The sequence below is a fragment of the Hemitrygon akajei genome, chromosome 9, assembly GCF_048418815.1.
Source record: "Hemitrygon akajei chromosome 9, sHemAka1.3, whole genome shotgun sequence".
Classification (NCBI taxonomy): domain Eukaryota; kingdom Metazoa; phylum Chordata; class Chondrichthyes; order Myliobatiformes; family Dasyatidae; genus Hemitrygon; species Hemitrygon akajei.
Genome location: NC_133132.1, coordinates 33,796,775 through 33,819,330, shown reverse-complemented (window position 1 = coordinate 33,819,330; position 22,556 = coordinate 33,796,775). Strand labels below are relative to the sequence as shown.

At 41.9% G+C, this 22,556-nt stretch overlaps 2 protein-coding genes across 5 annotated transcripts in view; one reads left to right on the top strand and one right to left on the bottom strand.

Annotated features, from left to right (window-relative positions):
* Positions 1 to 2,758: 2,758 nt before the first annotated feature.
* On the bottom strand, positions 2,759 to 20,443 carry tstd3 (thiosulfate sulfurtransferase like domain containing 3). Its single transcript, XM_073055749.1, has 4 exons — positions 20,300 to 20,443; positions 10,666 to 10,845; positions 4,631 to 4,790; positions 2,759 to 3,146 (listed from the first exon to the last, which is right to left on the bottom strand). Exons 1-4 carry the CDS (start codon positions 20,430 to 20,432, stop codon positions 3,080 to 3,082), a joined length of 540 nt encoding a protein of 179 aa, XP_072911850.1. The 5' UTR covers positions 20,433 to 20,443; the 3' UTR covers positions 2,759 to 3,079.
* A 189-nt stretch (positions 20,444 to 20,632) lies between these two features.
* The window catches only part of usp45 (ubiquitin specific peptidase 45), a 96,792-nt gene continuing 94,868 nt past the window's right edge, over positions 20,633 to 22,556 (top strand). For 3 of the 4 annotated variants that reach the window (XR_012100201.1, XM_073055747.1, XM_073055745.1), the window contains exon 1: positions 20,633 to 20,856. The gene's annotated coding sequence lies outside the window, so the exon portion shown is untranslated. The remainder of the gene's footprint in view (positions 20,857 to 22,556) is intronic. The other variant, XM_073055746.1, reaches the window with a different exon arrangement.

Genomic DNA, 22,556 nt, shown 5'->3' with positions numbered 1-22,556 from the left:
TTACAGTGCAGAGACTGAAGAAATGGGGAGGGTGATATCCTTGCTAGAATGTGAATTTATAATTGCCCACTTCTGGAAAAAGGGTGGACACAAAAGTGGACTTTACATGCCATAATCTGACCCATTTATCAATATTTTTGTTGCAATATTATACTTTGCCTCCAATTCGTATTATGTTTTTGTGAAGGTAGTTTACAGAATGGCAAACTACTCTACCTCTGTTCTTGTGCTGCAGCATGCAGATGACGTGCACTTCTGGAATCCAAGTTCAAAAAGTGCGCATTTTAAAATATTGTGTTCTATATGCTTATTGTGTTTTTTTTAAGCAACATTGGATCTGGAGTAACAATCATTTCATTCTTCTTTACATGTACTGAAGAATGACAATAAACAATCTTGTCATCACTTTGCTCACTGAAGAGTATACCTGATAAGTACTAAAAATTTACAATTCTGTTACTCAACCAAACTGCCTCCGCTGTGATACCAAATACCACTGACAAGGATCCACAAGAAAACAGAAATACTCTTCACCTCCCATTAATCAACTCAGTAAATGCAGATACTAACAACAACACTCTCCAACATGGGCTATCTTTGGTTCACTGAACAAAAGTACTAAATAGGATTTTAAAAACCTGCAAATGTCAGTATGGGAAAAGCATTTTATAAAATAAACCTTTAGGCTTATAAACATGACCACACAGTGGATATGGCCCTGTCCATCATGAGTAAAGCAGTCCCCATGTTGAACACATCTACATGAAGCACTATCGCAGGAAAGCAGCATCCATCATCAGGAAGGTGGTACAGGAACCTCATGATTCATAGGACCAGGTTTAGGAACAGTTGTTACTCAAGCATCAAGCTCTTGAACCAATGGGGATAACTTCACTTGTCCCCAAAAGTCACTATCTCATGCTCTATATATTATTTATTCTTTCTTTCTGTTTTTTTTTAAGAGTTTGTTGTCTTTTGCAGATTGGTTGAATGGCCAAGTTAGTGAGTGCTGTCTTTCATTGATTCTATTGTTATTATTGTGGATTTATTGAGTGTGCCTGCAAAACATGAATCTCAGAGATGTATATGGTGACATATGTACTTTCATAATAAATTTACTTCGAACTTTTGAATTTATGCTTGGCTTTCAAAAGATTACATGTGACTTGAAAACATTATAGTACTGACTTAAAAGACACAGATTGCTGGAGGAACTCAGCAAGTCAGGCAGCATCAGTGGGGAGGAATGAGCAGTCAATGTTTCAGGCTGAGACCTTTCAGCTAGACTGGAAAGGAAGAGGCTGAAACCAGGAAGCTAGAGAAGTCAGAAAGGCAGAAAAATGAGATACTGACTTATCTCATTTGGCTAAGTGGTATGAAACTTTGATACAAAAAAAAGTGAAAGCACAGGCAGAAATTGTGTTAAAAAGCTTGTGTGTTCATTTTGGGGTGGGAAAGGGAAGTAGGGGATTTGGCTATAGACATACTGTAATTAAGTCATAGTCTGTAACAACACAAATATAATTTCTTGGCTAACTGGAAAGCCATCTGTAGGCTTCAAGACACACATATTTTTGTACAAAATTGTAAACAAAATATAACCATCACAGATATAGGATGTAACTAAAATGAAGCAGAAGAGTGATTCATGAATCTGGTAAACAATGCTGCAACTGAGGATCAATTTGAATATTATGAAATTTCTTAGTAAATATTGCAAAATACCTCTTCACATGAGATATTTAATTCTCATTGAATCTTACTGAAACCTATCAAATATTGAAAGGCCTAGATAGAGTGGATGCGGAAAGGACGTTTCCTATAGAGGGTGAGACTAGGACAAAAGGGCACAGACTCAGAATAAAGGGACGTCCCTTTAGAACAAAGATGAGGAGGAATTTTTTTAGGCTGAGGATGGTGAATCTGGAATTCATTGCCACAGATGATTGTGGTGGCCACATCATTGCATATATTTAAAGCAGAGGTTGATAGGTTCTTGATTAGTAAGGATGTTAATGGTTACCAAGTGAAGGCAGGAGAATGGGGTTGAGAGGGATAATAATCAATCAACCATGATAGAATGGTCTAATTCTACTCCTATGTCTTATGATCTTATATTTATTATACAAGTACCAGCTTAGAACCAATAACACATGAGATTCTGCAGATGCTGGAAATCCAGAGTAACACACAAAAAAATGAAGGAACAAGCAAGTCGGACGGCATCTATGGAAAAGATGAAACATTTTGATTGAAGTCTTGATGAAAGGTCTCAGCCTGAAGTGTTGACTCTTTACTCCTTTCCATAGATGCTACCTGACTTGCTGAGCTCCTCCAGCATTTTGTGCGTGTAGTAAAGGCTTCTGAAAATAATCTGCAATCTGCAAGCATAATAGTAAAAACAGCCGTTACACTTGATTACATGGCCACCTTGCGGTTTTGAATTTATGACATTAGGATGAGTGTGGGAGGAAGAGTAAGTGTAATTGTGTCTTGTAACCATGCTCAATAAAGTTAAAGATTTTAAAGATAAGCTTTATTTATCACATGTACATCAAAAGCTATAGTGAAATGCATTGTTTGCATTAACAACCAACACAGTTCGAGGACATGCTGCAGGCAGCCCGCAAGACCCTGCTTTCCATGTGCGTTTTTTCATTCATTGTGTTTCTTTGTACTTAATGTGAATACAAGAAAATGTATCTCAGGATAGCATATGGTGATGTGTATGTACTTTGAGAACAAACTTATATTACACTTTTGAATTTTGACTTCAGGATTTTATTCAAAAGAACACTTAAGAGTTTATGCCACCATTAGATTGTTACTTCCATCAACTGATGGAATGCACAGAACAATACCGTTTTCAAATAAAAAAGAACCTCAAAATTTATTAAATTTCAAATCTTGTACTCAAGCATTGTTTACATATGTGGAAAAAGATCAGAATTAAAAAAACACAGATATAACATTTGCAAATTATCAATGTACTATAAACTAGAAAGAACACATTTCATTTATAGATTTGAGACTCTCATACTCATTGGGAATTCGTTCAGTAAGAAACTCCTGAAATGGCTTATCCTTTTTTCTCAGCAAGTTCGCGGGATTGCCATTCTTCCCAACCACCTGGAAAATGTACAGCTCTAAAACAAAAACATTTAAATTCAGTTATTTAAACACCTGATGCTGTGCCAAAAGAGAGAATCTTATTTGCATTAATGGCAAATATTTGAATAAATACAGCATTACATCACATTAAAATCTCAAAGCAATACGCTGAACTGCTGCTGAAGGATGGCAATTATGGTGGAAGTGACACAATTATTTGCCTTTCATGAAGATTATAAATGCCATACAAGCTACTGCGTATTTCCTAAAATCACACTGCATCCTCTTTATACAAGTCATAGTCCAGAAGTTTCTCTCCACAGATGAGACAAAGTTACTGTTACCAAGTTAGTTATTTAACTGTTCTTTGAATAGAAAATAGAGAAGGTAAAGAATAAAAAAACATATACAAACATAGATAAGCACTAACAAAGTCAGGAAGCATCTGTTAAGGAAGAACCAGTTAACAATTATATTGACGATGCTTAATTAGAATCACGAAATGCTAGAAATTAAACAAATTGCAAGGAAGGGCAAAAAGAATAAAAGAGATAGTCTGTAATAGGATGGAAAACTATTGAACTCAAGAAATACACCATCTTCCAGCATTTTGTGTGTTGCTCAAGATTTTCAGTATCTGCAGAACCTCTTGTGCTTTTACTACAAGTTGCTAGTACATCTGTGCTAAACATGCTCTAATACAATTTAAGGTTGTACATAGAGCTCACATGTCTAAAGATAAACTTGCTCAATTTTATTCTTATGTTAATCCAACCTGTGATAGATGTCATTCTGATATTGCTTCGTTGACCCATATGTTTTGGTCTTGCCCTTGTTTACAAAACTATTGGAAAGATATTTTTAATATTATTTCAAGAGTCTTAAATATTAATCTCCAACCACATCCTTTTACCGCAATTTTTGGTCTACCAATGATAGATAATAAGCGTTTATCCGCTTCATCCCAACGAATGATTGCATTTGTTACACTAATGGCTAGAAGATCTATTTTACTGAATTGGAAAGAAATTAACCCTCCAACTGTATTTCAGTGGTTTTCTCAAACTATTTCCTGTTTGAGTTTAGAAAAAATTAGAAGTGTGGTTTTTGACTCTTCAGTTAAATTTGAGGAAACTTGGAGACCATTTACTCAACATTTTCATATGAATTAAATGGTCTGATCCTGAACCTTATTGTTACTATCCTGAATTGTGTGGATGGAGGTTGGGAGTCATTGGCACTGCTGTATGTATTTAACATTATGCAATTGCCCATGTTGGTTAGTTTTTTTTTTAGTTTTTTTTAGTTGTTTTTTTTTGGGGGGGGGTTCTTTTTTTTTTCTTAATTCCTTTACATTATACTATGAGTTTGAGAGACTCTATGTATTGATTAATACATATTTGATTGTTAATTAATCTATTATGTACTCTCAAATGTTTTGTACTAATATTTTTCTTATGTTTTTCTTAAAAAATTAATAAAAAGATTTGAAAAGAAAAGTTGCTAGTACGGTACTCACCTACTGTAGCCTAAAGATGTAGCAGTATCTAAGGCCTTTTTACTCCTGAGTCCTGCCAAGCAGGAAAAGACAATTTTATCTGACGTGGTTGGCATTCTTTCTTTGTACATTTCCATAAAACGTTCAGGATCCAGCTGCAAGGTTTGCTCCACTTCACCCACTTAAAGCAAATGAGAAAAAATTGTAAACATTCCCACCAATATCAGTAAAATGATGACGGTATTTTTGTTTAAAAAATTGTCACAGATCCAAGATGACTTTTTTTTGTGCTTACCACTGTATTACAAAAAAAAAATAAGAGGTTCATTTTACACACAAAATGCTGGAGAAGCTCAGCATAATAGGCCGAGGAGAGAAATAACTCGTGTGCCCCAAAGGTCCAAACATCAACTGTTGTTGCAGGCTGACCTGCTTGAGTTCCTCCAGCATTGTGTGTGTCACTCTGGATTTCCAGCATCTGCAGATACATTTTACATATGTAGCTCTAGAGATATGAAATACTGCACACACTGAACGTTGCAGGTTAGTGTATGCATATACCTTGTAATCCAAATTATCAGTATCTGTCAAAAGGATAATATTCCAATGCAGATTAAAATCAGAATTACAGAGCCGAACACCTCCTATTACCTAACAGAATTCCTTCAAACCTCAGTGTTACAATTTATCTTTGAAAGTGACAAGCTGATCCTGTAGAAGTTAATAATTCAATACGATGCAGGGTTTCTACCCGAAATATTGACAATTCATTCTCCCCACTCTCCCCCCAAGTGTCTCCAAGTCCTGATGAAAGGCCTTGGACCAACATGTTGTCTGTTTATTCATTTTGATAGATGCTGCATTAGCTGATTTCCTCCAGCATTTGTGTGCAAAGTTCAATATAATGATCATGTTTTGCAGGATAGCAACCCAAGTTATGTCTGTCTTAAAAGAAATATGTAGTATTCTTTACTTTAACCCTCACACATTGCGTTGTTGTTCTGCCAGTGCCTTTCTATGCGAGGATAAATGTGCAACATCAGCCACTTCATCTGCTGACAATCTGAGCTTTGCAAACATTGGGAATGAATTGTTTCAATATACAATACCCACTGAACAGAATGCACTCTGCTACACCGGGGAGAAACGAACAGGCTTTATTTAATATATGGAATACTGCAGTCAGAAAGAGTAACGCTGTCGTTCTAATGCTCCACTTCAGTCCTATATGGATCTTTCTGATGTCCTCCAATTATATTGTCAAACTAGAACGCTGAACATTCCAGCACAGTACAGGCCCTTTGGCCCACAATGCTGTGCCGACCTTTTAACATAAGATCAATCAAGCCCGTCTGAACATTGCCCACATCCATATGTATGAGTCTCTTAAATGCCTCTCCCACCAGCCCTGACAGCACATTCCACGTATCCACTGCTCCCTGTGAAAAACCTCCCCCCTTTACTATCCTCCAATTACCTTAGAAATGGTGCCCCCTCCTTTTAGCCATTTCTAGCCTGGGAAAAAGTCTCTGGCTGTTCACTCTTATCAATGCCTCTTATCATCTTATACACTTCTATCAAGTCACCTTTCATCCTCCTCCGCTCTAAAGAGAAAAGCTCCATCTCACTCAAACTATTCTCTCATTAGATATGTCCCACAAGACATTGTTACAGTAAAATTTGAGAAAATTCCCTTCAGTTTTCTTACCTCTTACCTTAAAACTATGCTTGCGTTTTCCACACTCCCACCACGGGAAAAAGATTTTGACCACCTGCATTGTCTATGCCTCTCGTATTCATGCACACTTCTAAGAAGTGAACCCCAGCATTCTTCACTCCAGATAAAACAAGCCCAGCCCATAATCTCTCCCTACAACTGAAGTCCTCCAATCCAGATATGATTCGTGGGAAATCTCTGAACTCTCTCCAGTGCAATTACATCCGAATATTTGGACAGGTGATTCCCCCCCCCCCCCATCAAAACTAGGGCAGCACAACAGCCTAACGGTTTATAGTCAGCAATCGGAGTTTAATTCCTTCCATTGTTTTTAAACAGTTTGCACGTTCTCTCTGTGACTGCATAGGTTTCCTCCCACTTTCCAAAAAGACACAAGGGTTAAGATTATTAAATTTGGGCATGTTATGTTGTCACCTGAAGCATGGTGTCACTTATGGGCTGCCCTTAGCACATCCTTGATGCAAACAACACATTGCACTGTATATTTAGATGTATATGTGACAAACAACATTAATCTTTATCTTTACTACTCCAGAGCTACTGCACAAGTTTAATTTTTTACTGATTTGCTTCTTACTACCCTTCCTACGGATTGGTCATTTATGGTACAGTATAAACCCTGCAGCTTGAAAATGCCTTTATTCTTCGAAAGGCAAAGTAAATTTATTATCAAAGTACGTATGTATCACCACATACTACCCCGAGATCTTTTTTTTTCTTTTTAAAAGTCAATCCTTTCATGGCATGATCTAACAGAAAAGCCTGGACAATTGAGCTGCACATCCAATAATGCATCATGGTGTTTCCTCCACTTCCTATCCTTAGAACCATACAACATTACAGCACAGAAACAGACCTTTTCGCCCTTCTTGGCTGTGCCGAACCATTTTTCTGCCTAGTCTCACTGACCTGCACCTGGACCATATCCCTCCATATATACCTCTCATCCGTGTACCTGTCGAAGTTTTTCTTAAATGTTAAAAGTGAGCCCACATTTACTAATTCATTTGGCAGCTCATTCCACACTCCCACCACTCTCTGTGTGAAGAAGCTCCCACTAATGTTCCCTTTAAACTTTTCCCCCTTCACCCTTAGCTCAAGTCCTCTGGTTTTCTCCTGTTGAACAATACTGTGTGAGAAACAACTAAGACAACAGAGCTTTGCTCGTAGTTGGCAATGTCTCATTTCACCTGGCTGACATCCCCAGAACTCACATCACCAGGTTAGGAACAATTATTACCCCTCGGGCATCAGGCTCTTGAACCAAAGGGGATAACGTCACTGAACTGCTTCCACAACCTTCGGTCTCACTTTCAAGGACTCTTCATCTCATGCTCTCAATATTCATTGTTATTTATTGTTTTTTCCTATTATATTTGCAGAATTTGTTTTTTATACGTTGGCTGTTTGTCTGTTCTTGTATGCAGTTTTTCATTGATCCTATTGTGTTTCTTGTACTTACTGTGAATGCCCACAAGAAAATGAATCTCAGACTTGTATATGGTAACATACATGAACTTTGATCATCAATTTACTTTGAATTTTGAGTTTTCAGATTCATTTATCACATGTACTTCGAAACATACAGTGAAATGTGTTGTTTGCATTAACAACTAACACAACCTAGGGATTGCCTGGGAATGTCACCACACATTCAGGTGCCAACATCCCCACATGTTCAGCAGAACACCACAAGAATCAGCAATTTTGAAACAAGCCCCATAAGAACTTAACTAAAAAGGCAATATGGGGAGAAAAAATGAGGTACGAACGCAAGCTAGCCAGGAATATAAAGGAGGATAGCAAAAGCTTTTTTAGGTATGTGAAGAGAAAGAAGATAGTTAAGAACAATGTTGGGCCCTTGAAGAATGAATTGGGTGAAATTGTTATGGGAAACAGAGAAATGGCAGAAGAATTTAATAAGTACTTTAGATCTGTCTTCACTAAGGAAGACACAAGCAATCTCCCAGATGTATGGATGGGCCAAGGACATAGGGTAACAGAGGAAATGAAACAGATTGACATTAGGAAGGAAACGGTGATGAGTAGACTGATGGGGCTGAAGGCTGACAAATCCCCAGGTCCAGATGGTCTGCATCCTAGGGTACTAAAGGAGGTGGCCCTGGAAATTGCGGATGCATTGGTAATCATTTTCCAATGTTCCTTAGATTCAGGATCAGTTCCTGAGGATTGGAGAATGGCTAATGTTATCCCACTTTTTAAGAAAGGAGGGAGGGAGAAAACAGAGAACTATCGACCTGTCAGCCTAATATCAGTAGTGGGGAAGATGCTAGAGTCCATTATTAAAGATGAAATAGTGGCATATCTAGATAGCAGTGATAGGATTGGGCCGAGCCAGCATGGATTTACCAAGGGTAAATCATGCTTGACTAATCCATTGGAGTTTTTCGAGGATGTAACCAGGAAGTTAGACGGGGGAGATCCAGTGGATGTAGTGTACCTCAATTTTCAGAAGGCATTTGATAAGGTCCCACATAGGAGATTGGTGGGTAAAATCAAAACTCATGGCATTGGGGGGAAGACATTGACATGGATAGAAAACTGGTTGACAGATAGAAAGCAAAGGGTAGCGGTGAATGGGTGTTTCTTGGAATGGCAGGTGGTGACTAATGGGGTGCCACAGGGCTCGGTATTGGGACCACAGCTGTTTATGATTTACATCAATGATTTAGATGAAGGCACTGAGAATAACATCAGCAAGTTTGCTGATGATACTAATCTGGGTGGCAGTGTGACATGTGATGAGGATGTTAGGAGAATTCAGGGTGACTTGGATAGGCTGGGTGAGTGGGCAGATACTTGGCAGATGGCGTTTAATGTGAATAAGTGTGAGGTTATCCACTTTGGGAGTAAGAACAGGAAGGCAGATTATTATCTGAACGGTGTAAAGTTAGGTAAGGGAGAAATACAAAGAGATCTAGGAGTCCTTGTTCATCAGTCACTGAAGGTGAATGAGCAAGTGAAGAAGGCTAATGGAATGTTGGCCTTTATTACAAAGGGAATTGAGTACAAGAGCAAGGAAATCCTCTTGCATTTGTACAGGGCCCTGGTGAGACCACACCTGGAGTATTGTGTACAGTTTTGGTCTCCAGGGTTAAGGAAGGACATCCTGGCTGTAGAGGAAGTGCAGCGTAGATTCACAAGGTTAATTCCTGGGATGTCCGGACTGTCTTATGCAGAGAGGTTAGAGAGAATGGGCTTGTACACGCTGGAATTAAGGAGATTGAGAGGGGATCTGATTGCAACATATAAGATTATTAAGGGATTGGACAAGATAGAGGCAGGAAATATGTTCCAGATGCTAGGAGAGTCCAGTACCAGAGGGCATGGTTTGAGAATAAGGGGTAGGTCATTTAGGACAGAGTTAAGGAAAAACTTCTTCTCCCAGAGAGTTGTGGAGGTCTGGAATGCACTGCCTCAGAAGGCAGTGGAGGCCAATTCTCTGGATGCTTTCAAGAAGGAGCTAGATAGGTATCTTATGGATAGGGGAATCAAGGGATATGGGGACAAGGCAGGAACCGGGTATTGATAGTAGATGATCAGCCATGATCTCAGAATGGCGGTGCAGGTTCGAAGGGCCGAATGGTCTACTTCTGCACCTATTGTCCTCCTGATCTAGATTTCCACTGATTCCTTCCTTAAGGGTTGTTCATCAACCACCCAGGAAAGGTAAAGGAAGAACAGTAGCTTCATCAGTTGAACACCACTGGCAACTTTTTTCACTTCCCCAATGATGCAAAACACTTAAATACAAAGGCTACAAATTAGGCGAAGAAGTTGATCATGTGAACATTTCAAACTCACTTATTACATACTCTTTCTTATTCATGCAGAAGACCATTTTCACCATTTTCTCATGATAGCCTTGTTGTCTATGTTACCTATCTTTGCCTTTACACTGATCTTCTTCCTCCCCAATCCTTTTACTTTATATTTCACACATCTTTAAACCTTAAGATGACCCTCGTGACACTTTTTTTTATTCAAAATTGAGCAGACCTAGCTTGCTTAGTTTTTCTTCATGGAGTCAACATTACTTATCTATCCATTGTTTTCAACTTCTACACTCTGTTGCTTACTTAACACCATGATCCACAATCAGTGGCCAGACCTGTACCTGATACACAAAGGCATTAAATATATCATCAACTCAGGAGTCCAAATCACAAACAATTTGATAACATATTCAAGTCATTTATTAATGCTTCACATGTTTTGTGTTCTTAAACAACATTTTGGTTAATGTTACAATATACCAACAGATGAGTTAAGTCCAGATCTGTCATGGTGTACTTACGTGGTATATTTATGGATCTGGGTATCTGCCCGTACTCCTGAAGTTCCCAGCGTTCTCTGACATCAATCAGAACAATTTTGTTTGATTTGAGCAACTGCTTTAATTCCTGGTAAGTGACAGTTTCAGATGGCGCTGTACAAACACTGTAACAAGCTTTGGGTTGGCTTTGGGGAACAGGAGCTAAATAACAGAAACAAAAATAGCTTCAGAATTTAAAATTCCATTCTTTTGTTACATATACAATTGATAGCAATTAATTGACGTAAAAGTAGGAATTCTGCCAAGCAATATCGAATCAAGTTTATGCTAACAATTCGTAAGGCAAGGCATTGTAGACCTTGTAAACCATATGCCAAATGGTCTACTCACAATGTTAAAAGATTAAGCCTTTAGAAAATGCCTATAAAAAGATAAGTACACTAGAAACTGAAATAAATATTGCAAAGATTCAACAGTCAGGTAGTATTCAGAATATTACAAGATCTAAAGAAGTCATTATTTATTTATGTAGAGATACAATGCAGAACAGGTCTTCTGGCCCATTGAGCTGCACCACCCAGCAACCCACCAATGCAACCCTCGCCTAATCATAGGACAATTTACAATGAGCAATTAACCTACAGACCAGTACATCTTTAGACTGTTGGAGGAAACCTAGATAGTCTCAGGGAGAACATAAAAACTCCTTCCAGATGGCGCCGGAATTGAACTCCATTCTTCAGTAGTCCGAGCTGTAAGAGCATTGCTCGAACCGTCACTGTGACACCCTACTGCACTGAAGTACAGTAGCCTGCATTTGGCTTAGTCATGGCATCTGTGGGGTGAACTGTCTTCCCTTATCCACAAAGTTCAGAATCTCCGCACACATGCCTGAATGCAGAGGTACTGAGCTCAGTGAATGGGTGACATTAGCAAATGTGTCACCACATCATGGTGCTGAAGCATGGATTTGCTGACAAAATTAATCAGAATCAGATTTAATATCACTGGCATATGTAGTGAAATTTGTTGTTTTGCTGCAGTACGTAACGATTAAAGAAAAAATAAATAATACATTAAATTAGTGTAAAAAGAGAGCAAAAAAAATGATGTTGTGCACATAGGTTCCTTTCCTGTCCCGAAATCTGATCATGGGGGGTGGGGAGAGGAGAAGCTGATATTCAAAAAGTTTAGAGGGTGTCCTCAGACTCCTGTACTTCCTCATTGATGGTAGCAATAAGAGGATATGTCCTGGGTCATGGGGTCCTTAATCAGAATCAAGTTTAATATCACTGGCATATGTCATGAAATTCGTTGTTTTGTAGCAGCTGTACATTGCAATACATAATAATAAAAGAAGAACTCTAAAGTACAGCTGATGGTTGGCCACATCTGTGCCAGGTGTGTCGAGCTGCGCCTGCTTAGGGACCAGGTTAGGGAACTGGAGATGCAGCTCAATGACCTTTGTCTGGTCAGGGAGAGTGAGGAGGTGATAGAGCTATAGGCAGGTAGCCACACTGGGACCTGGGGAGACAGATAAGTGGGTAACAGTCAGGAGGGGGAAGGGCAAGAGTCAGATACCAGAGAGTAACCCTGCGTTTGTCCCCTTTAACAATAAGTACTCCTGCTTGAGTACTGTTGGAGATGGCCTACCGGGGGGAAGCAACAGTGGTCATGTCTCTGGCACAGAGTCTGTGGCTCAGAAGGATAGGGAAAGGAAGAGGATGGCAGCAATGATAGGGGACTCTATAGTTAGGAGGTCAGACTAGTGATCCTGTGGATGTAGGAAAGAAACTTGGATGGTGGTTTGCCTCCCAGGTGCCAGGGATGTTTCTGATAGCGTCCAAGATATCCTGCAGTGGGAAGGAGAACAGCCAGAGGGACTGGAGCAGGGGGCAGGGATTCAGATTTCTGGATCATTGGGACAGGAGTGGCCTGTACAAAAAGGATGGGTTACACTTGAATCCCAAGGGGGCCAATATCTTGGCGGGGAGGTTTACTAAGGCAATTGGGGAGAGTTTAAACTCTGCAGGGGTGGGAACCAGACTGAAGAGACAGAGGAAGGGGCTGTTGACTCACAAATAGAGAAACCTTGAAGACAGTGCGAGAGGGAGGATAGGTAGGTAACAGAGAAGGGATGCACTCAGACTGGTGGTTTTAGGTAGGAGATAGAGATGGGATATGCTCAGACTGATGATTTGAGATAGACAATAGACAATAGGTGCAGAAGTAGACCATTCGACCCTTCGAGCCTGCACCGCCATTTTGAGATCATGGCTGATCATCTACTATCAATACCCGGTTCCTGCCTTGTCCCCATATCCCTTGATTCCCCTATCCATAAGATACCTATCTAGCTCCTTCTTGAAAGCATCCAGAGAATTGGCCTCCACTACCTTCCGAGGCAGTGCATTCCAGACCCCCACAACTCTCTGGGAGAAGAAGTTTTTCCTTAACTCTGTCCTAAATGACCTACCCCTTATTCTCAAACCATGCCCTCTGGTACTGGACTCTCCCAGCATCTGGAACATATTTCCTGCCTCTATCTTGTCCAATCCCTTAATAATCTTATATGTTTCAATCAGATCCCCTCTCAATCTCCTTAATTCCAGCGTGTACAAGCCCAGTCTCTCTAACCTCTCTGCGTAAGACAGTCCAGACATCCCAGGAATTAACCTCGTGAATCTACGCTGCACTTCCTCTACAGCCAGGATGTCCTTCCTTAACCCTGGAGACCAAAACTGTACACAATACTCCAGGTGTGGTCTCACCAGGGCCCTGTACAAATGCAAGAGGATTTCCTTGCTCTTGTACTCAATTCCCTTTGTAATAAAGGCCAACATTCTATTAGCCTTCTTCACTGCCTGCTGCACTTGCTCATTCACCTTCAGTGACTGATGAACAAGGACTCCGAGATCTCTTTGTATTTCTCCCTTACCCAACTCTACACCGTTCAAATAATCTGCCTTCCTGTTCTTACTCCCAAAGTGGATAACCTCACACTTATTCACATTAAACGCCATCTGCCAAGTATCTGCCCACTCACCCAGCCTATCCAAGTCACCCTGAATTCTCCTAACATCATCACGTCACACTGCCATCCACCTTAGTATCATCAGCAAATTTGCTGATGTTATTTTCTATGCCTTCATCCAAATCGTTAACGTAAATGGTAAACAGCTGTGGTCCCAATACCGAGCCCTGTGGCACCCCACTAGTCACCACCTGCCATTCCAAGAAACACCCATTCACCGCTACCCTTTGCTTTCTATCTGCCAACCAGTTTTCTATCCATGTCAATGCCTTCCCCCCGATGCCCTGAGCTTGGATTTTACCCACCAATCTTCTATGTGGGACCTTATCAAATGCCTTCTGAAAATTGAGGTACACTACATCCACTGGATCTCCCCCGTCTAACTTCCTGGTTACATCCTCGAAAAACTCCAACAGATTAGTCAAGCATGATTTACCCTTGGTAAATCCATGCTGGCTCGGCCCAATCCTATCACTGCTATCTAGATATGCCACTATTTCATCCTTAATAATGGACTCTAGCATCTTTCCCACCACCGATGTCAGGCTGACAGGTCGATAGTTCTCTGTTTTCTCCCTCCCTCCTTTCTTAAAAAGTGGGATAACATTAGCCATTCTCCAATCCTCAGGAACTGATCCTGAATCTAAGGAACATTTGAAAATGATTACCAATGCATCTGCAATTTCCAGGGCCACCTCCTTTAGTACCCTAGGGTGCAGACCATCTAGACCTGGGGATTTGTCAGCCTTCAGTCCCATCAGTCTTCTCATCACCGTTTCCTTCCTAATGTCAATCTGTTTCATTTCCTCTGTTACCCTATGTCCTTGGCCCATCCATACATCTGGGAGATTGCTTGTGTCTTCCTTAGTGAAAACTTATTAAATTTTTCTGCCATTTCTCTGTTTCCCATAACAATTTCACCCAATTCATTCTTCAAGGGCCCAACATTGTTCTTAACTATCTTCTTTCTCTTCACATACCTAAAAAAGCTTTTGCTATCTTCCTTTATATTCCTGGCTAGCTTGCATTCGTACCTCATTTTTTCTCCCCATGTTGTCTTTTTAGTTAAGTTATGTTGTTCCTTAAAAACTTCCCAATCATTTGTCCTCCCACTCATCTTAGCTCTGTCATACTTGCTTTTTTTTAATGCTATGCAATCTCTGACTTCCTTTGTCAACCACTGTGGCCCCGTTCCCCCCTTTGAATCCTTCCTTCTCTGGAGGATGAACTGATTTTGCACCTTGTGCATTATTCCCAAGAATACCTGCCATTGCTGTTCTACTGTCTTTTCTGCTAGGCTATCCGTCCAGTCAACTTTGGCCAGCTCCTCCCTCATGGCTCCATAGTTTCCCCTGTTCATCTGCAACACTGACACCTCCGAGCTGCCCTTATCCTTCTCAAATTGCAGATAAAAGCTTATCATATTGTGATCACTACCCCCTAATGGCTCCTTTACTGCGAGATCACTTATCAAATCCTGTTCATTACATAACACTAAATCCAGAATAGTCTGGTCGGCTCTCATACAAGCTGTTCCAAGAATGCATCCCGTAGGCACTCTACAAACTCCCTATCCTGTGGTCCAGCACCAACCTGATTCTCCCAGGTCACCTGCATGTTGAAATCCCCCATAACTACTGCAACATTACCTTTGTCACATGCCAATGTTAACTCCCTATTCAACTTGCACCCAATATCCATGCTATTGTTTGGTGGCCTGTAGACAACACCCATTTGGGTCCTTTTGCCCTTACTGTTCCTCAGTTCTATCCACACAGACTCTACTTCTCCTGACCCTATGTCCCCCCTTGCAAAGGACTGAATCTCATTCCTCACCAACATAGATGTGTCTATTTTAATGCAAGAAGCATCATGAACAAAGTGGATGAACTTAGATCGCGGATCAGTAATGTTGTGGCCATTACAGAGACTTGGATGGCTCAGGGGCAGGAATGGTTACATCAAGTGCCGGGCTTTCGATGTTTCAGAAAGGACAGGGAGGGAGGCAAAAGTGGTGGGGGCGTGGCACTGTTGATCAGAGATAGTGTGACAGCTGCAGAAAAGGAGGAAGTCATGGAGGGATTGTCTACGGAGTCTCTGTGGGTGGAAGTTAGAAACAGGAAGGGGTCAATAACTCTACTGGGTGTTTTTTTACAGACTACCCAATAGTAACAGGGACATCGAGGAGCAGATAGGGAGACAGATTCTGGAAAGGTGTAATAATAACAGGATTGTCGTGGTGGGAGATTTTAATTTCCCAAATATTGATTGGCATCTCCTTAGAGCGAGGGGTTTAGATGGGGTGGAATTTGTTAGGTGTGTTCAGGAAGATTTCCTGACACAATATGTAGATAAGCCTACAAGAGGAGAGGCTGTACTTGATCTGGTATTGGGAAATGAACCTGGTCAGGTGTCAGATCTCTCAGTGGGAGAGCATTTTGGAGATAGTGATCATAATTCTATCTCCTTTACAATAGCATTGGAGAGAGATAGGAACAGACAAGTTAGGAAAGCGTTTAATTGGAGTAAGAGGAAAAATGAAACTGTCAGGCAGGAATTTAGAAGCATAAATTGGGAATGGATGTTCTCAGGAAAATGTACAGCAGAATGTGGCAAATGTTCAGGGGATATTTGCGTGACGATCTGCTTAGGTACGTTCCAATGAGACAGGGAAAGGGTGGTAGGGGTACAGGAACCGTGGTGTACAAAGGCTGTTGAAAATCTAATCAAGAAGAAAAGCTTACAAAAGGTTCAAAAAACTAAGTAATGACAGCGATCAAGAAGAGTATAAGGCTAGCAGGAAGGAGCTTTAAGAATGAAATTAGGAGAGACAGAAGGGGCCATCAGAAGGCCTTAGCGAGTAGGATTCAAGAAAAGCCCAAGGCATTCTACAAGTATGTATGTGAAGAGCAACAGGATAAGACATGAGAGAATAGGACCAATCAAGTGTGACAGTGAACAAACATGTATGGAACTGGAGGAGATAGCATAGGTACTCAACGAATACTTTGCTTCAGTATTCACTACGGAAAAGGATCTTGACAATTCTAAGGATGACTTACAGCAGATTGAAAAGCTTGAGCATATAGACATTAAGAAAGAAGATGTGCTGAAGCTTTTGGAAAGCATCAAGTTGGATAAGTCTCTGGGACCGGACGAGATGTACCCCAGGCTACTATGGGAGGTGAGGGAGGAGATTGCTGAGGCTCTGGCAATGATCTTTGCATCATCAATGGAGACGGGAGAGGTTCCGGAGGATTGGAGGGATGTGGATGTTACTCCCTTATTCAAGAAAGGGAGAAAAGATAGCCCAGGAAATTATAGCCCAGCGAGTCTTACCTCAGTGGTTGGTAAGTTGATGGAGAAGATCCTGAGAGATAGGATTTATGATTATTTGGGGAGGCATAAAATGATCAGGAATAGTCAGCATGGCTTTGTCAAAGGCAGGACGTGCCTTACGAGCCTGATTGAATATTTTGAGGATGTGACTAAACATGTTGATGAAGGTAGAGCAGTAGATGTAGTGTATATGGATGTCAGCAAGGCATTTGATAAGGTTCCCCATGCAAGGCTCATTGAGAAATGAGGTATGGGATCTAAGGGGTCCTTACTTTCTGGATCCAGAATTGGCTTGCCCACAGAAAGCAAAAAGTGGTTGTAGACGGGTCATATTCTGCATGGAGGTCGATGACCAGTGGTGTGCCTCAGGAATCTGTTCAGGGACCCCTTCTCTTATAAATGACCTGGATGAGGAGGTTGGAGGGATGGGTTAGTAAATCTGATGATGACATGAAGGTTGGGGGTGTTGTGGATAGTGTGGAGGGCTGTCAGAGGTTACAGCAGGACATTGATAGGATGCAAAACTGGACTGAGAGGTGGCAGATGGAGTTCAACCCAGATAAGTGTGAGGTGGTTCATCTTGATAGGTCAAATATGATGGCAGAATATAGTATTAATGTTAAGACTCCTGGCAGTGTGGAGGATCAGAGGAATCTTGGGGTCCGAGTCCATAGGACACTCAAAGCTGCTGCACAGGTTTGCTCTGTGGTTAAGGTGGTGTACGGTGCATTGGCCTTCATCAACCATGGATTGAGTTTAAGAGCCGAGAGGTAATGTTACAGCTATATTGGACCCTGTTCGGACCCCACTTGGAGTACTGTGCTCAGTTCTGGTCACCTCACTACAGGAAGGATGTGGAAACTATAGAAAGGGTTCAGAAGAGATTTACAAGGATGTTGCCTGGATTGGGCAGCATGTCTTATAAGAACAGGTTGAGTGAACTCAGCCTTTTCTCCTTGGAGCGGCAGAGGATGAGAGGTGATGTGATAGAGTTGTATAACATGATGATCATGTAGATAGTCAGAGGCTTTTTCCTAGGGCTGAAATAGCTGACACGAGAGGGCACAGTTTCAAGGTGCTTGGAAGTAGGTACAGAGAAGATGTCAGGGGTAAGTTTTTTTACGCAGAGAGTGTTGAGTGCGTGGAATGGGCTGCCAACGACAGTGGAGGCAGTAGTGTCTTTTCAGAGACCCCTGGATCGGTACATGGAGCTTAGTAAAATAGAGGGCTATGGGTAACCCTAGATAATCTCTAAAAATAAATACATGTTCGGCACAGCATTGTGGGCCAAAGGGCCTGTATTGTGCTGTAGGTTTTCTATGTTTACAATAAGGAGGCTGGAATTTAGGAGACGATGGTGCCTAATGGCAACTTCTTTGTTAGCATTTTCAGAAACAGCTCTATTTCTATCTTTAATATCTCTATTTTTCCCTTTCAGGTTCTTTTGAAGACCCTGACCTGGAGTTACATGCTCACTTTGGTTTTTTGTGGGAATGGGACGCGCTCTTGGGGTCTCACGACTGACTGTTATTCGATATGCCAAGGACGCAGCCTAGACGACTAGCGTGCCTTCAGGGTTCCAGGTTCTCGTGGCTCTGGAGGCAGGTTTACTCGAGGTCAGTGCCTCTGCGGGAAACTGGTGAGTCGTGGGAAACTGAAGATCGAAACCAGTGAGCTGGCTGCTGGCTGTGTGCCCAGAGACCCGAGTTCTTTAGGCACAGAGCTTGGAAGAAGCGACAGAACAGACTTTTGACATCATAAATCAGCGAGTTGATTTGTTATGTCTCCCCTCTCAATATGAAATAGGAACACCTCTTTTTCCCTTATTAGTGAGAGAGAGAGAGCCTGTGGTATGTCGAATACTAGTCTTTGGGGTACTGCAAGTCTGTGTCTTTATTGACGCTTTGCTGCTGCTTGTGCATGGGAGGGGGAGCTTTGGAGTTCTAACATTTAACTGTCATTCATTCTTTGGGGCACTTCTCTGCTTTTGTGGATGTTTGTGAAGAAAAATAATTTCAGGATGGATATTGTATACATTTCTCATATTAAATGTACCTTTGAAACTTTTAAAGAAATATATGTAAAAAAAAACTAAATCAGTGTAAAAAGACGCAAGAAAAAATAGTGAGGTAGTGGACGTGAGTTCACTGCCCACTCAGAAATCTGACAGTGGAGGTGAAGAAGCTATTCCTAAAACATTGAGTTCTACGTATCACATGTACTGTGTTAAGTTAGACCCAAACAGAGTCTGCAAGACATTCACACGGAAGCAGCATTTGCCATTACACTATTGCAGCTCCACTGACCCGGGTTTAATCCCAATATGGCAGCCGGCGAGGTATGCCACTTTGGTCTTGTTGAGTCTCAGTTTATTGTCAGGTACACAGATATGTTTATGCACAGGTACAATGTAAAGCTTATTTCAAGTTTGTTGTCATCAGCCTGTACACGTATACAACCAAATGAAGCAATGTTCCTCTGGACCACAGTGCACCCACAAAACATCACACACAGCACATAAAACAAAATGTTACCAAAAGTTAATAAAATATTATTTTTAACAGCATTACAAGTGTATAGCATCATATAAACAGCATTCAGAAATTATACGCTTTTTTTAAAATAAGAAAACACAATTAGAACAAAACACAACGAAGTCCATTTTAATGCAAAGTGGTCATAGTGCTGCTGAACTCCTGCGATTAGAGTTGTGCGGGGAGGTTGGCTGAAGGGAAGTAAATGTTCTTGAACCTGGCAATGTGGGATTTAAAATCTTCTGTAGCTCCTACTCCATGGTAAGAGAGAACAATCAGCACTCCACTGCAGGTTGGGCGAGTAGGAACAGGACAAGGCAGTCTTAAGAGAAATGAAAGGAACAGTTTATTGTTTAACGCTACTGCGCACTCGACGTGCATTTTGAATTAGATTTGTTAACTTACTTGTGGTAATATTTTGTTCACGTGTTGTGCGTGATATATGCTTTGTGGGTGTACTGTAGTCCGGAGGACTACATATATAGGCGGTATATAGGCACAGATGACAATAAACCTGATCTTGGAAGATAACAGCAGTTGTAGCGTGAAGACCCTACCAGAGTCATCCCCTCCGCAGCCCACCCTCACTGTGGCTTTATAAACTTTAGTCTCATTCCTGTTGTGAGGAATGGTCTCTGAGGCATTAGAGACTCCTGTTTAAGGCTGAATATTTCCAGCACCTCGTCTACTTGCCTCTGTTACCTCCTTCAGTTACCGTTTGCTATCGACTTCATCCTCTTTAACTCACCCCAATACCTCCTCTGAGGGCGGCAGACTTCAACGACCGAGCTCCGGCTCGCCACCCGCAGCAGCAGCGCCGACACCAAGCCGACAACCCGAGCCATGTCTCCCCGACCGCTCCCCGAACAGGCACTGCGCATGCTCGGTGCCGACGTCGACACCCCCCCACCCCTCCCCCCGCCACATCCGGCTGGGCTTCAGGCCGGCACACGCGCAAACGACGGGATAACGGCGCCGGCCGCTCTGCGCGCGCGCTCGAGACGGAGGAGAGGCTGCCGGCTCCCGACTTCCAATCAGGTCCGGGGATTCGGCTCTGCACATGCGCAGGCGATAGAGCGACGGCGCCGGCCCGAGCGAGTCACCGCGAACCTGGGCGCTGGGTGTCCGGTTGTGTGGGCGTCGAAGCTCCTGGAAGGCGGTGGAGGGTGTAAGGTCGCTCGGTTCACCGTTCTGGGAGCCGCGGTGGGTGATTCTTTACCTCCAGGAACAGGGCGACTGAAGCCCACTGAGTTCCGGGACACCTCGAAGAGGTTCAGGGGGTGACCGGCCCCCTACAGTGGGTAGGTGAGTGAGTGGCAGCCGGTCCGCCCGTAAGGCCAGGTCGGTGGCTTCATTCCAGACCGCACGGTCCGAGCGTTCTGTCCGCCCATTAACCCAGCAGCGAACACCACTACCTGGTTATTCGCTTACACTATATTTGGTGATTTATATACGTCCTGTAGCCCCAAAACAAATTTCATGTCACATCAGACGGTGTTAGTAAACCTGATTCTGATTTGTCTGTACCATTTATTGTGTGACTAAGTTGGATTGAATTCCGGAGTGACATAAAATACTGGTGGAACTCAGCCTGAAGCATCGTCCTGCTAAGGTCCACAGGATTTGTGTGTGTTACTCTGGATTTCAGGCATTTGTAGAATCTCTTATGTTTATGAATTGAATTCCGATACGTAGTTCACCTTGGTTCTATGGTACCTTGATTGTCAGCATTCTTTTCTTGGCCCACCTGACCTCTGATATATTGAGTATCATTGGAGCAGCTTTTTTACTCTAACGTTCAAATACTGATGTCGCTGTGAAATTTTATTACACTAGTGAGATGCCTGGGCCCTCACTGTGTGGTATCCCTTCTTGTTACGATCATCAGGGAGGAGGAGTCTGATGCCCTGTGTGCAATGATTAGGGAACTGTTTCTTCCTCCTCGCTGTAGGATTTCTGAACAGTCCACGGACACTACCTCGTTTTCTTTTTCACTATTTGTAGAGTAATATTTTGTCTTTGCACTATATAGCTGAAAAAAAACGTAATGTTATTATAGGACAGCGATAATAAACTTTATTCTGGACTGGCATGTTTTCTTTTTGCCCATCTTTTATTCAGAATCAGATTTAATATCACCAGGGTGTGTTGTGAAATTAGTTCGTGTTTCAGGCCACCAGTTCGCCAATTTTAATCCTCTTTCAGCGAAATTGTTTTTTTTTGGGCTATTTCAGAAGCTGGGTAAGAATCTTTGGGTCCTGAGTTGCAGATTTTGTCCAATGCAAGGACTGTGTATGTGTGTGGGTGGGAGGGAGGAACGGGGCTGTTGTTTGTTATTTGTGTTCTGCCGAGCATGGTAGGCATGCTGTGTTGGTATTGGAATGTATGGCAAAAATTGCAGGCTGCCCCCCGGCATTCCCTTGGGTGTGTTGGTTGTTAAAGCAAATGATAGATTTTACTGTATGTTTGGATATGCACAAACTTGAATCTTGACCCAGGTAAAGATTTCCATAAGACGTAGGAGCAGAATTAGGCTATTCGGCTCATCAGGCCCCTGCTGCCATCATGGCTGATTTATTATCCCTCTCAGCCTCGTTCTCCTGTCTTCTCCCAGAAACCTTTGATACCTCCTCTAATCATGAATCTATCAACCTCTGCTTTAAATATACTCAATGACTTGGCCTCTATGTTTGCGGCAAAGGCTGTCTTCAAGAAGGGTCAGAGCTGTCTCTATTTCCTGAGGAGACTGAGGTCCTTTAACATCTGCTGGATGAGGCTGAGGATGTTCTACGAGTCTGTGGTGGCCAGTACTGTCATGTTTGCTGTTGTGTGCTGGGGCAACAGGCTGAGGGTAGCAAACACCAACAGAATCAACAAACTCATTCGTAAGGCCAGTGATGTTGTGGGGGTGGAACTGGACTCTCTGATGGTGGTGTCTGAAAAGAGGATACTGTCCAAGTTGCATGCCATCTTGGACAATGACTCCCATCCACTCCATAATGTAC

Bases quoted from the DNA above. Each gene is read 5' to 3' on its own strand.
- tstd3 (XM_073055749.1), bottom strand. From the start codon at position 20,432: ATGCGCAGTGCCTGTTCGGGGAGCGGTCGGGGAGACATGGCTCGGGTT. The intron at 4,791-10,665 runs GTAAGTACACCA...ATTTGCTTTAAG, and splicing joins CAGATCCATAAATATACCAC to TGGGTGAAGTGGAGCAAACC. The intron at 3,147-4,630 runs GTGAGTACCGTA...TTTTTGTTTTAG, and splicing joins ACATCTTTAGGCTACAGTAG to AGCTGTACATTTTCCAGGTG.